Source organism: Podarcis vaucheri, assembly GCF_965113315.1.
Source record: "Podarcis vaucheri genome assembly, chromosome: 4".
NCBI lineage: Eukaryota > Metazoa > Chordata > Lepidosauria > Squamata > Lacertidae > Podarcis > Podarcis vaucheri.
The window spans coordinates 73556810-73570468 of NC_138762.1; the positions used below are offsets into that span (position 1 = coordinate 73556810).

At 44.4% G+C, this 13659-nt stretch overlaps 1 protein-coding gene across 1 annotated transcript in view; it reads left to right on the forward strand.

The window, feature by feature from the left end:
- The first annotated feature begins 10246 nt into the window (after positions 1-10246).
- PRKX (protein kinase cAMP-dependent X-linked catalytic subunit) overlaps positions 10247-13659 on the forward strand; it is a 57956-nt gene continuing 54543 nt past the window's right edge. The window contains exon 1 of the mRNA XM_082220138.1: positions 10247-10844. Coding sequence (XP_082076264.1) covers positions 10658-10844 — 187 coding nt within the window. The 5' untranslated portion in view covers positions 10247-10657. The remainder of the gene's footprint in view (positions 10845-13659) is intronic.

Below are 13659 nucleotides of genomic sequence, written 5' to 3' on the forward strand. Positions count from 1 at the left end.
TTCCTGGGTTTTACTACCAGGACGTTATTATGAACATAGACTGCAGCCCAACTTCAGAGTATCTTAAAATTATTACTTCTAATCACGTACGCACACTTAAGCTGTGCAGTAGTTCCTTGTACCTTCATTTCTTCCCTTTGGATTCAAGGATAGCTTTAGTCTGATTGTGTTGATTGGAGCCTACTGATTCAGAGTCTTGAGTGTTGTTGATGTTTTAAAGGAAATCCCTTGATATTGTCAGAGCATTCCATGGTAGATCTCCTGCAAGTCCTTGCAGGGAATCTTATCTCCTAGGATTAGTCTAGCAGTCACATGCTCAGATGGCTCAGATCTTCCACACAGTGGCGTAGCGTGGGTTGTCAGCACCCGGGGCAAGGCAAGTAATTTGCGCCCCCTAACCCGTGGATTTGCGCCCCCTAACCCCCAGATGTTGCGCCCGGTGCGGCCGGCCCCCCTGCACCCCCACGCTATGCCACTGCTTCCACATAATGTATGTGTGTGCAAAGACACACTACAGGTATGCTGGATAGAGTACCCACAGCTAGGGGGATCAATCTGAATTAGTTTGCACTTGAAGGTGAAGCTAACAAATGAGCACTTTTTGAAACAATGAACAAACACAGCCCTACTTTGAGATTTGCACATCTCTGAATTTTGCAGTGCGAGTTCTGCCAAGTAACATACACAAAAATGCAAATACCAGGCTAAAGTGTGCATAAAATACATATCTTTATAAATATAATCTACAAAAATGCATTATATTAGGCAAAAGTGCATTACAAAATATGTATATTAGGAGAAATTCACACTAAAATACCGATGGATTTTCATCTAAACTTTTAAAAACAATATTCACCAACCAATATGGAAAAATGGAAAAAAATAACTTAAGACTAGAAAACTGAGAAAATGAGAGACACCAAAATAGATTGATTTCCCCATCTCTATCCGCAGCACACCCTGAAGTTTTGTATATACAAACCTTGTGGACATTAGCCCAGGCATTGACAATATGTGGCAGGACGCTCCTGAAGAGCTGATTCTCCTGGCTCCTATCCCTTCATTTCCAGCTTTAGGATACTGCTTGTGATGGGCTATCTAAGTTTCCCCACAGCATGGGTACCTCTCCACTGGGATGCACAAGACATACAGTTTGGGATGCACAGCTGAGGGACTGCTCTGTGAATCAGGAATGTCTTCATTCAAATCTCTCGTTGACCATAAGCTACTGCTTACCTTGCAAGTTTGGCATATGGACTGTTGAGAAAATGGCCAGAAATGTTCATTTACCCACCACTTTATTAACCCCTCCTTTCTTTCTGCCACACACCAGTTTTGGCACAGAGACTCTGACTCGCATAAAGCTTGGGTACCCTTGGAATTTGCTGCAACATCTGAACCAGAGAACTCTGGTTTAGTGTCAGGAATAAACCAGATAGTAAATCAGATTGTGGTTTATGAAGCTGTGGACGAATGACCAAATTCAGTCAACGCATAAGAAGAGGGTAGTAATCTAAAGTGTTATTTAAATGTGAAATATTAGATATATATTTTTAGAATGAATACTGCACCTCATTGTGTTTATTGGGACGCCGAAATTATTACAAGGTTTTGCTTTCATTGTCAACATTCATATCTTCCTCTTTAACAAATGCATTTCCTGAGCACAACTGAATCAGAAAGCCATTTCTAATAAATATTCATGATAGCCTCTCACTACCACAAGTACCTGTGTAGCAACAGCCAAGAGGGTGAAGAATGAGATGCTGAAAAGTGATCAACAAATGCGCTCTCAGGAGCAAAGGAAGAAGGCTGCAAAATCAATTCAGCTGTAGAGCCAAGATGAGATGGCTCAGCAAAAGCGAAGTGCTTAGGGTTGTTTTGGGAAATCATTACTGCAGCTTGCTTTGGAATCTAAAATGCACAGGCTTAAAATGCCATCATAGAAATAATATTCTCTTTCAACAGTTCCAGAAGAATAAAGTGTCCTCACTGTGAGATAATCTAGAGGCATAATGAACAAATTAAAACAGAAACACTCACTGGGGGTGGGGGTGGGTGATAACAAATTTTAAAGATAAATACAAACAATCTAACACTTGTCATGAAGCAAGTGATATATGGGAGAACAATCATATACCAATGAACTCTGAAATTCACTGGCATTTACTTTTGAGTAAGGGGGAGCTCCCCTTGCTCGGGTGGCGCTGTGGGTTAAACCACAGAGCCTAGCTGATCAGAAGGTCGGCGGTTTGAATCCTCATGACGGGGTGAGCTCCCATTGCTCGGTCCCTGCTCCTGCCAACCTAGCAGTTCGAAAGCACATCAAAGTGCAAGTAGAGAAATAGGTACCACTCCGGCAGGAAGGTAAATGGCATTTCCATGCACTGCTCTGGTTCGCCAGAAGCAGCTTAGTCATGCTGGCCACATGACCCGGAAGCTGTCTGTGGACAAACGCCGGCTCCCTCGGCCAATAAAGCGAGATGGCCCCGACTGGACCTAATGGTCAGGGGTCTCTTTACCTTCACCTTTATGAGCTGAATAGGGAAACAGGAAAAACACTGGCAACAAGTAGATTCCAGCCATTAAGAATCATGTATGCTTTTCTCTGTTTGGTCTTATTCTGATTTTTGTTTCCTGGGCCCCAATAGAGCTATGAGAAAAACAAGAAATGCAAATTTTACCTTTTTAGTGGCACCTACGGTAGTTTTTGCACACACCCCTCTCTATCCTCCTTCTGGGCAAGCAATAAGTAGTAAGGAAGCATTCTAGCCAAGGGGAAACATTCCAGAAAAGTGCAAAGTAGGAGTGGTGAGGAGTATGGCCTGAGAAGAGTCCTGAGGGCCAGAAAGAGAGGCTGTGGACAGGCACATTTGGTTCCCAGGCCTAAGGATCCCCATCGCCACGCAAAGTGTGATAGAATAGAGGTAGCTTTTAGATGGATTTGTGTCTATCTGATAATTTACTTTGGGGTGTGGGAGAAATGATCTGGCAAGCCAAGTATGTCCCAGCTTCTTAACTGGGCGGTGTGAGCCTTTGATCTTAGGTGACAGCAGGTAGCACTGCACATCACCATGCATCATCTTCCAAGACCCAGCAATTCCCAAAGAGAAGCTATTTAACGATACAACTGCAATGAGCTGCTTTAGAACATACTTGTACTGTGTCGGAATGAGGACGGTAATTACCTTCAGCTATCTAAGGAGGGTGACACTGACAGAAAACAAAAGTAAATATTTAATACTGAAAGGAGTGCATAAATGTTAAGGACTAAGTACATTTCTAGATCTGCAAGGGCAATTAACTTTTGGCCTGTTTAGATGTTGCTGGAACTGTCTACATTAATAGCCTGATTTATAGAGGATGCCTTGTAAGCTTTTGCGCTAATGCCTCTTTGATTGTACAATTGTTGGAACTATGTACGCTTGCCAGAACAATAACATTTGAAGGGCTGGGTTTTAAAGTTCACAAAAATGCAAGTACAGAATTTGTCTCTTGTGCAACTCAGATAGGATTCTCCATATTCTGCATGACTGACCCAGAAATGCTTGGAGTCAAACCTTGATTCTAAACTACAACTTAATTAACCAAGATCTTAAAAAGAACCTGTTTTGCCAGCGCTTTAAGCATGACTCAGTGTCATCGTGAACAAAGGATGCTGTGTTCAATGTAGAAACATGAAAGGGACTGACTATATCATTAGAATATGCCATATTATGTAGATTTACTTCTAGAACCTATATGTCCACCAAATGGTGGACATGTGCGCATAATCTTACCATAGGAAGGATATCGCTGGGAGGGCAAGTTGCAGTCAACATTCCTCTTTGTAACCAGTACTGACCCATGATCCTTCCTGTTAATGCTTTATATGCCAATCCTTTGAGATCCCATACTCCTTCCATTTCTCCTTTGCTACTTCCCTCTCTTTCCAGATTTATCTTCTCTGTTCCTTTAGACCAGGGGCAGGCAGGAAACTTTGTTCAGCCCAGTAGCCACAGTCCATCTTGCACAACCATCTAAGGACAGCATGCCAGTAGTGGGGAAAGCTTGCAACAAACGTGAGTGGGAGCAGTGAGTGCAACTCTTATCTTTGCACAGTCAGCTATATTCCGGATGTGCAAAAGTCAAAGATTTCTATACACACCTCTCTCCATCCAGACAAGCAAAAAGCACTGTCAGAGTCCAAGGACACATTCCAGTCAGGCCAAAAGGAGAGTGTGGAACAGGACTTGTGATGGGTTAGGTAGAGTCTCAAGGGTCAGACAGAAAGGGCTGAAGGGGCACAATCTACCCACAGGCTAGACATTCCCCATACCTGTCGTCTACCTCTGTGACCTCCTCTCTTGTCATCAGCCTTCAGTTATTCATATCCCAACTTTCTGTCACTTACCCTTCTGATTCCTCTGCACTGCCTTTCCTCCCTGCTTTCTCTTACCACCTTAGCTTGGCATCTTTACTTCTGTGCCAGTTTGTCCAGTCTAAATTCATCCCTCTGCCACAGAGTTTAAAGATTTGTAATCATGCAAATGGGTGATGGTAGCAGGACTGTATAAGAAGGTTGTTGTTGGCATCTGTCTGTCTCAGGAGGAGTGCACCTTTAAGGGGTGAAGTCAAACTGTTAGAAGGTTGAAGCACCGGCTGTGGCTGTAGAGAGAGCTATGGGAGAGAGATGTTTTGTTGCAGCTAGGGCAGCTGGAGGCAGCTGGTTGTGTTGATGCAGATGCGCCATGGTGTTTCTTCTCTCTGTGCCCCTCACAGTGGTCATTCCTCTTCTGGTCACTGTTATGGATACACGACCTGACTGCCATCGGTACTAATACTTGCAGGCCTGCTTATTCTGTCAGCTATACTATTTTTTAACCACTGTGGTTCTTAATAGGGGAAGTTGAGGACATTATTCTTGGATGTTAAATGTTCCTTCCGGACTATTAAGTCTCCCTTCCTTTCAGATTTTTGATATCATAGCTTTTCTCTTGTTGGGCTGTGAGACCCCACATGCAGAACTCCATCTGTGGGGTTCACCTAGTTCTTACCTAGGGCCTTAAAGTTTTTTAAAGTACTTTTGAGTAATCACCTTCTGCTGTTGTTTTATGCTGTTTGTTTTTGCTGATGGCTGCACATTGTTTTAATACATTACACACTGCCTTGCAATAGATAATAAATGACAGTATAGGAGGGTTTTTTGAATAAAGATTGCTCCAACCTGTGCTTGCAAAGTGGTTCAGTAGAAGAGGGCATGCAGTAATACAGGCATGCAGAACATTATATAGATATGTGTTCTCAACTCAATCTACAAACCCATCAAAAAACAATTCTTACTAGACTAGCTAATTCTAAAAAAAAGTCAATGCATATTGAGTTGATAAGTAATTGAAGAAGTTGCCTGTGCCCGCATATCTCATGAATATTATATTATTCAAAGTATTAGTCCTTTCACCCTAATTCACACATGAACAGAATTTATACTATAAATACTAAAATGAGGAAATAGTCACAAGAAATGTTATAAAATTTATCTTCATTTTTGTCAACGTTAAGGCGGTTTTAAAGCAAAATGAACACTAAATTAGAAAATAAAACGTGATTAATTGAAATCATATGTAAACTCTGGACTAGCACAATTGCCATCTGCAAAAGAAACTCTGACTCATTAATCTCGTGCGTATGTTTGAACAAGGTCCAGAGTCTAGTGGTTGTGTTTATATGATAAATTGGATGGTAAACTTGACATAACTCATGAATCACAGAAGTCAAACAATGCAGAGTCACAAATAGAAACACCATATAGTCCGCTCCCCATCCTTCTTCCTTATATATATAGGAAAAGAAGCTTCACCATGGTCCCCACGTTGTACAATCATGTGAACCTCATTGATTTCCAAACAAATAACAGCCTGTTTGACAATGAGTTCAAATGTCAAGACAGGTCCATCCAATCTTAAATTTAGTTCTTCACATTTCTACAGCAACTTGCCATTTTAAAAAAGTAATGAACATTCATCAGCACTTTAGTTTGACTTTCTCCTAATAAACCCAGTTTTGTATGCAGTTTTGACCAATATGCATATTTTTGCTAGCAATTTTCCTGAGACTACAAGCATTTTTGTATGTTCTCTTGAGTGATATGTTTATGCATGCTTTCTGCTAATACAGTGGTACCTCGGTTTAAGTACTTAATTCGTTCCAGAGGTCCGTTCTTAACCTGAACCTGTTCTTAATCTGAAGCACCACTTTAGCTAATGGGGCCTCCTGCTGCCGCCGCACCGCCGAAGCACAATTTCTGTTCTCATCTTGAAGCAAAGTTCTTAACCTGAGGTACTATTTCTGGGTTAGCGGAGTCTGTAACCTGAAGCGTATGTAACCTGAAGCGTATGTAACCCGAGGTACCACTGTACATGCATTTTGTAAATACTGGTTTGAAAACTGCATTGCAAAATTCAGATTAAGTCAAGTTTTAGAGGATGACTGCTTTGATTTTCATAGTGTTTTGGAAGGTGTGAATTTGACAGAGTTACCTATAAATGTGAACTGCATTGAATTTCTCCCCATTGAATTTCTCCCCATCTTCACATAACACAGTATCTAAGCTTGTGATAGACATCAGCCACTGTCAGTGGCACAATTCTCAGCATTGACAGGTATGCCCACCCTCACTAGGCAAATCTAGTGGTGACAGAACTGTCCCACCCTCCACAGATCACTTTGGACAGATGGATGGCTCCTATGATATCAATTCAATACCATTCAAAGGAAGAATTGGGAGCACACTCTAAGAGCGTTCTCCCAATTGTTCCTTTCCTCTTTTGCAGTCATGGCTTGAATTCAAGTTTCCACTCCACAAATTCCTGCCAAAAGCAAAATGTAACTCTTGCTTTCAGCAGGGATTGGCTCCACCCAAGAGCTGCTAAGTGGAGTCGATCTCGATGGGCTTGCAGCTGGCACAGAAATAAAAAAGATGCAGAACCTCCTGCGTAGAACCAATCCTGGCAGTGCTTGCATTTGGCACCAAATTCAAAAGGTGCTGAATGCAAACCCTATGCTCCCAATGATGTCATATAATGCCAGCTGTGGGGCAGATGGATGTGGTGAGGGAAATTGTCTCATGGGTCAAACTAGGACCACTGGCAGGCTTTATTCAACCCATGGTCTGGAGGTTCCCACTTCTTAGTTTATGGCTGCCATTTGCACGTGTTGAGTTATATATTTGTGTTGAGCAAGGCTGAGTTATATATTTTATAAAAATGCAGCCCAAAGTTCATGTTTTACCTGGAGGTACGACTGACCCACTGAACTCAGAGGAACATACTCTTAAGCAAACATGCACAGAACTGCAGCTGTGCAGCCCAGTTCTGTGTTTGTTTATATAGAAGTAAGCCCCACTTTGTTCAGGAAAGCTTACTCTCAAGTATGTACTTAACAGAATTGCAGTGCTAGCCTTGCAGTTAATTATTTACTTGGGACAACTAGCAATTCCTTCTGGGCAACTAGCCTGCTATGCCTGCTGCACAAGCTTCTGTAAGCTGTGACACATGTGCTGATGATCTGGCCTATGGGAACCAGCATATTATCATTCTTATTTGTCTGATGAAAAAAGATATTGTAACAGGATGCTGTTAGGACACCACATGGAGACTGAAGTTTCTTCTATTGATTCATTGCAACTATTTGGGCTTCTGCCTCCAGTTCAGCGGAATGCAAACGTCTGTGTCATAGAAGGAGGCTTGTTAAAACATGAGTCATATTGGAAAACCATTACGTATGAAAAAGAAAAAAACGATTTTGAAAATTTCCAGCCAGAAAAGTCAGACTGATAAAAACAAATATTTTATTGCCTTTATATAAATGACAGCAACTTTTGAAATGAAATACACAGAGCACAATCTAACCAAAATAAAGCAATTTTAAGATTACAATAGGAAATATTTAAGCAGGTGGTTAACTCTGCTAGTTTAATTCAGTGGCAGTTAATAGTACTACACTTTGGCCTGGCTTGCCCGTAGCAATTGACATTCTTGAGCAGTGCTCTTCCTGTTGACTTCAGCTAAGTGTGATTTCACACACACAGAAAAGCTTTTGCATACTGAATGTTTACAATAGGACTAGTTGCATTTTTTAATTAGATCATGGCATCTCAGGCCGTAGGTCTCCTTAGTGGTCTTGGGAGCAATAGTACAGTTGTTCACACAAATGCCCCAGATATCCAATGGTATAGTTGTAGTGGGTACAAGGAGACCCAGCCAAATCAGTAGTAGTGAACAAATAACTGAAATAATTCCTCTAAGATCTTATATGGTAAGAGAGGAGTCTGTGATACAGAAATTGTGTCGGTCAACACTGCCTCCAGTCAAACTGGCTGGATGATTACATGAACAGTTAATGTGTTTTAGAGCGCCCCCCCCCCGCAAAGTGCCATTTTTAATTTCACTTGGTATGGCATCAAGAAAAGTCAGAGGAACACATTTTGTTTCTTAACTGGCTGAGCCCCACCTAAACTGGGAGCAGACCATAACAACTTCTTAGCCATTTTCCAACTCAAACTAAAGTTTTCAATCCAATACATCAGAAGCCAGCAGAGTAACTCACTTTATTCTGTCTTGTCTGGTATTTTACATACTGAGATTACAGGGTGAAACACAGAATGTATATATGGATGACTAAAGGGAAACTAGGAGTTACCTAAGTAAAGTAAACAGAAGTTATGTTACCAGAATAAAACCTTGCTGAAGAATGAAACATAGCACATCTTATTCTTTTGTTTATGCTTGGATTTAAAATGGTTATGTTATTTGCCTATTTAACTGTGATGTAATTCAGGCACCACTTCCTGAAAACTTGTTTGCTGCAATCCTGGCTTCATCCTATTAGTTTCACTGTATGTAGAATGACCTTTGCTCATTAGGTACATCAATCAATTACTAGGGTGAGAGGCATCTTCAAATATTTATGAACATTTGCATTATCAAGATTACTGCTCCTCATGAAAACTGTATTAGCACACAACAACAATGCAGAGGATACACACACACACACACACACACACACACTGTATAATACTCAACAAATCAAGATTCCTTACCTTTTGTTCTAGGTTTCAAATCTACATTAGGGGCATGCATAGGCTGAGCAAATAGGACTGAGCAAACCTGTGTGCAGGTTTTCAGACCCAACCTTCAACCCCTTACTTCAAGCTTTGGAAAACGTGCTGTGTTTTTAAATTTCATTTTAAATAGCTTCATTTCCTCCCATTGCACTATTTTAGTTGCTCCCTGTGCATTTGAACATTCTATCACCATCTCTCCCCAAAAGCGCACATTGACAAATCTGTGGCTGTTAGTCAAGAAAAATCAGCCTTAGTTAGCCAGCGGCCTTGATTCAAACATTTACTGCTAATAGCCCCAATTAACAATTATTCACTGCATGGCAGCTGTAATTCAGGCCTAATCCTCATGACCATTTTCTTACAAGGTGAGCAAATTGCCTGGTGAAATTGCCCCTATTAAGCAGCAGGCAAATTTATATATAATCTATTTATAAACCCCTTTCTGTTATGCCAGTCTTCCAGCATTGAATCTGGCTTGAGCAGTGGAAACACCCAAGGGACATCCAGAAAAATGGGTTTGAGGGTCAAAATGCAGAGCTAAAATAATTGTGCTTTAACACCTTCCATGGGTGTAGCCAGGTTTTATATTGGGGGAAGCATGAACCTCATTTAAGTACTTTTATTGATTTACTTGATGGTGGGGGCAGCTGCCCCGCCTGCTTCCCTTGGCTCCGCCCACGCACACCTCTTTGTCCAATAGCCACTGAGGCAATGAGGTCTCCCACCCTCAGACGGGGGCAGGAGGATTGCCTCGAAGACCAATCAAAGAAAATGCAACTGTCGGCGTCTAAACCTAAGGGGAAGAGAAGCGCGCGCTTCTCAGGAATTCCCACAGCCCCTCCAAAGGTGCACGAAAAGGGCCGGGGTGTGCGGGGGGGGGGGCAACCTCGCCCTTCAGCTTCTGACAGGATTATGTTAAAAAGGAGGGCAGGGGGAGACCGCGTCAGCAGCTGCAAGAGCCATGTGCAAAAGGCAGACAGCAGCAGCTTTGCGGCGTGTTTTCGTTGTCAATTTCAAGCAGCAGCTCCCTCCAGCCGGTCGTTTGTTGCTCCTCCTCCTCCTCCTCCCGCTTTTCTCTCTCGCCTCGCCCGCGCGCCCCGCCCTCTCTCCGGCTCTTGCCGCAGCTGCAGGAAGCCAAGCCCCGCCCTCTCATCCCCGCGTGCGACCGACCGACCGGCTGGCTGGCGGGCGGGCGAGTGAGGCAGAGAGCGAGACTCGGGCAAGCCCCATTGTCTGCGCTGAGGCGCCGGCGGGAAGCGCGCGAGGAGCGAAGGCGCACGACCGGTCTCCAGAGAGCCAGGCGAGCGCGCGCGCACATCACACACACACACACACGCAAGCAGGCAAGCAAGCCGAGAAGCTGCGCCCGGGCGCGATGCGGGGCGCCAGCCGCCGCTTTGCAGCTGCCGAGAGGCTCCTCCGACACCCGGGCCGGGCTCGGGGCAGCGGCAGCTGCTGAAGAGGGAAGGAGGCCGGGCCGGCGCCGGCGCCCCAAACTTCGCCCTTTTGCCTTGACAGGGCGCGCCTTTTCTTCCTCCCTCCCCTCGCCGCCCCATGGAGACGCTGAGCGCCGTGCGGGCGAAAGTAGGGGCCAGGAGCCCCGGCGGCTGCGAGGCGGGCGGCACCGGCGAGCCCCAGCCCGCGCCGTCTTCCAGTCCTGCCGGCCGAGGCTCTCCGGCGCACCCGGCGCCGGACTCGCCCGCTTATCGACTGGAGGATCTGGAGACCTTAGCCACTGTTGGTGAGTGAGGCTGGGCGCCAGCCAATGAAAAACAAAGGAAGGGGGGGATAGAACGTGCTCGTCTGCAGCCGCAGCTGCCCCCATGACCACCCACCAGGTTTAAGAGGCGTCTCTGACTGGCAAGGGACACCCCCCCTCCTTTTTAGCGCCCTCGCGAGACGTAATTCTGGTCACCTCTGTGCTCACAATGCCATACCTCTGGGGCGCTCCCTAGACCAGGTAGTGAAATACACCCTTGCGGTGTCCCTCCTTTTGGAGCTCATTCTCTGTGAGAGCCACGGCAACCGGAAAGCTGTTGCTACTGCTTTCTTTCCCCAGGGCAGAGCCCCAGAGGATGCTGCCAGCTGCTAACACTGTGCCATCTCCACAAGCATGGATGGGCGCACCTCATGCCCAGGAAACAGTTTGCTTCTTTGGCGTCTAGGCTCACTTCTTAACATGATCTGGGCTTGGTGTCTTCCTTCCTGTTTTCGTATCCGGAAAGCTTCCCCAGTACTTTTTATCAGAGAGAAACAGAACAAGCTTTTTGCAGATGGCAGTTGAGAAGCAGGCAGGTGCCCAGCGGTGCTTGAGAACTGTCAAACCCAATGTGGAGAAGACTGGTGTTTGGTCTCTGTTTATCCACTAGTAGTCTGGATTTTGCCCAAATCTGTCTGGTGGCAAAAAGCTGAACTGGTTTTGTAAACAGTGTGTGGTCCTGTTTATCCCAGAAACTACTCTTGAGTTTGCAACCCACAAACCCTTTGAACAAAAATATTTGCATGTAAATTGCTCTGAGTCCTGGCGACATCATCGAGCGTTCAGCCTGTTTAACTGAATAATATGCTGTTTAAGCAGTGCATCAGTCATAACCTTATGTTGCAAGTAACTTTGATGCTTGCTTTCACAAGTGTTGTGTGTGAAGTAATTATGTAAGTTGATGTATGTTTATAGCTCTTTATGCGTATAACTGAGTATTTGCTAAATGTGTGCGCTCTTCCTACAGTTCGCTTGCAAATTCCATCCAAGCTCCTGTTAATATTAAACATGGCTTGCAACTGTGGGCTTGTTCTTCTGTTCAGCTACTCAGGTTTCATGATATCTAAAGCATTTTAGTATTGCTCACGTGATGAGCTGGAATGTGTATTCCTTTTTAAAGGCAGATAATCTGTAGAATCTTAAACAGGACTAGGACCAAGGGAGTTCTTCCCTTGGACATGACTTTCTTCCCCCAATTTCCCCTCTTGAGGGATGTTTGCATCTGATCTGCGTAGATGGTTTTGTTAGCAGGCATTGGCTGCAGTGGGAGAGGAAGGAGAAGGGACACAGGGGAGGAGAGGATATGATTACAGTGCCATATGACACATTGGGAAATCTGATGTGAAATACTTCGTAAGAGAGGGCACCTGACATAAACAACCGCTGCCATTTGTTTCGACTTAAAAGGCCCTTTCATACATTACTCTGTGTATTTCATACAGTAGATCCCAACCTCTTGGTGCCTAGCACTGCTTAGGGTGACTAACAACAATTAAAACCTGCCATCAGATGAGTGCATAGGAGGGGGAGGGGCAGAGTTCCTCCTTACATGGCTTGTATTTAGTATGGCTCTAAGGTGATTTCTTCTTGCACAACAGAACGTTCTGCTTGTCTCCTCGCCCCGCCCTTTGGAGCCCACCCCCCAACTGCTCAGGATTTCCCCCCAATCCTCTGGAGCGGATTTGAGGATGGCTCAGGGTGCATGAAGGAGGAGATGGGATCTTGTTGCATTGGCACTAATACTTGCACTAGTGCAAAAATGCTGCCCTTGGAGAAAAGTGTATGTCCATAGTGTCTTTTGATATGGTAAAATGAATTGGTGTAGGTTATGGGGCACAGCCAGCCATATTGAAGATACCCCATCCCACATATGTGCATTTGTTTAGTGACAGAGTAACATCCGGTAGCAAGGAATTCATACAGGTGAATGATCAGGCTGGCAGTGAAGGGGTGTATCTCTCTGCCCCTCTACAAGACTGTGGGCAGGAATATAGCTTGCTATGAAGCTAGTATCCTTTCTGTCTGCAGAGAAGGGTAAGACAGTAGTACTTCACAGCTACAATGGAAACACAGGGTACTAGGGTCTTACCCGGCTGGTAACTTCGGGGTTTATCTGCAAGATTGGCCCATAATCTCCCCGCTACAGCTCTTGGGAAGCTATATTAATTTTGTGTGCCAGTGTTATTCTGATCAATTTGGGTCTCAGCTAGTGGATAAAGTGTCTTGTCTTCAAATTAAGGAATTTGTAGCATGGCTTGATTTGCCTGCTAGGCACATGGTTTTCATGTAAGGTGAACCTCCTAAAGAAGTTCTGGCAACTAAGAGGGAGCTGTAAACTATTAATGTGTTGAATGGGTCAAGAGGCATGATCATTATTGGATACCCTGGGTCAACTAAGAGCGTCTGCAGTAAGGGCATCGCTGGGGGCCATGTGATAGGTTGCATCTTTCCCTCTGGCATTGCAGAGGGAGTTTTGATATCAAAGCCTCCTTCCCCAGCTGTCCCAGCTCCTTGTCCAACTGGCATTGATTGCAGTAGAGCCAAAAGGGGTGTGTGCTAGGAAGTGGCTTGGATCTGAATGATAGAATGCCCAACATACCAACAACACAACACAAACGGGTGGAAGATTTAAACACACTTCTGAACAGGCGCTAAATCTCTCCATGGGAAACAATGGGAGAGAAAATGAATACTATTCACATGATATGTGAATGGATATAGGAACATCCCTCCATCCTTGCTTCTGCCCTGTGGGTAGAGCCAGGCAGAGCTTTGGATGGGCTGTTAAGCCATCTTT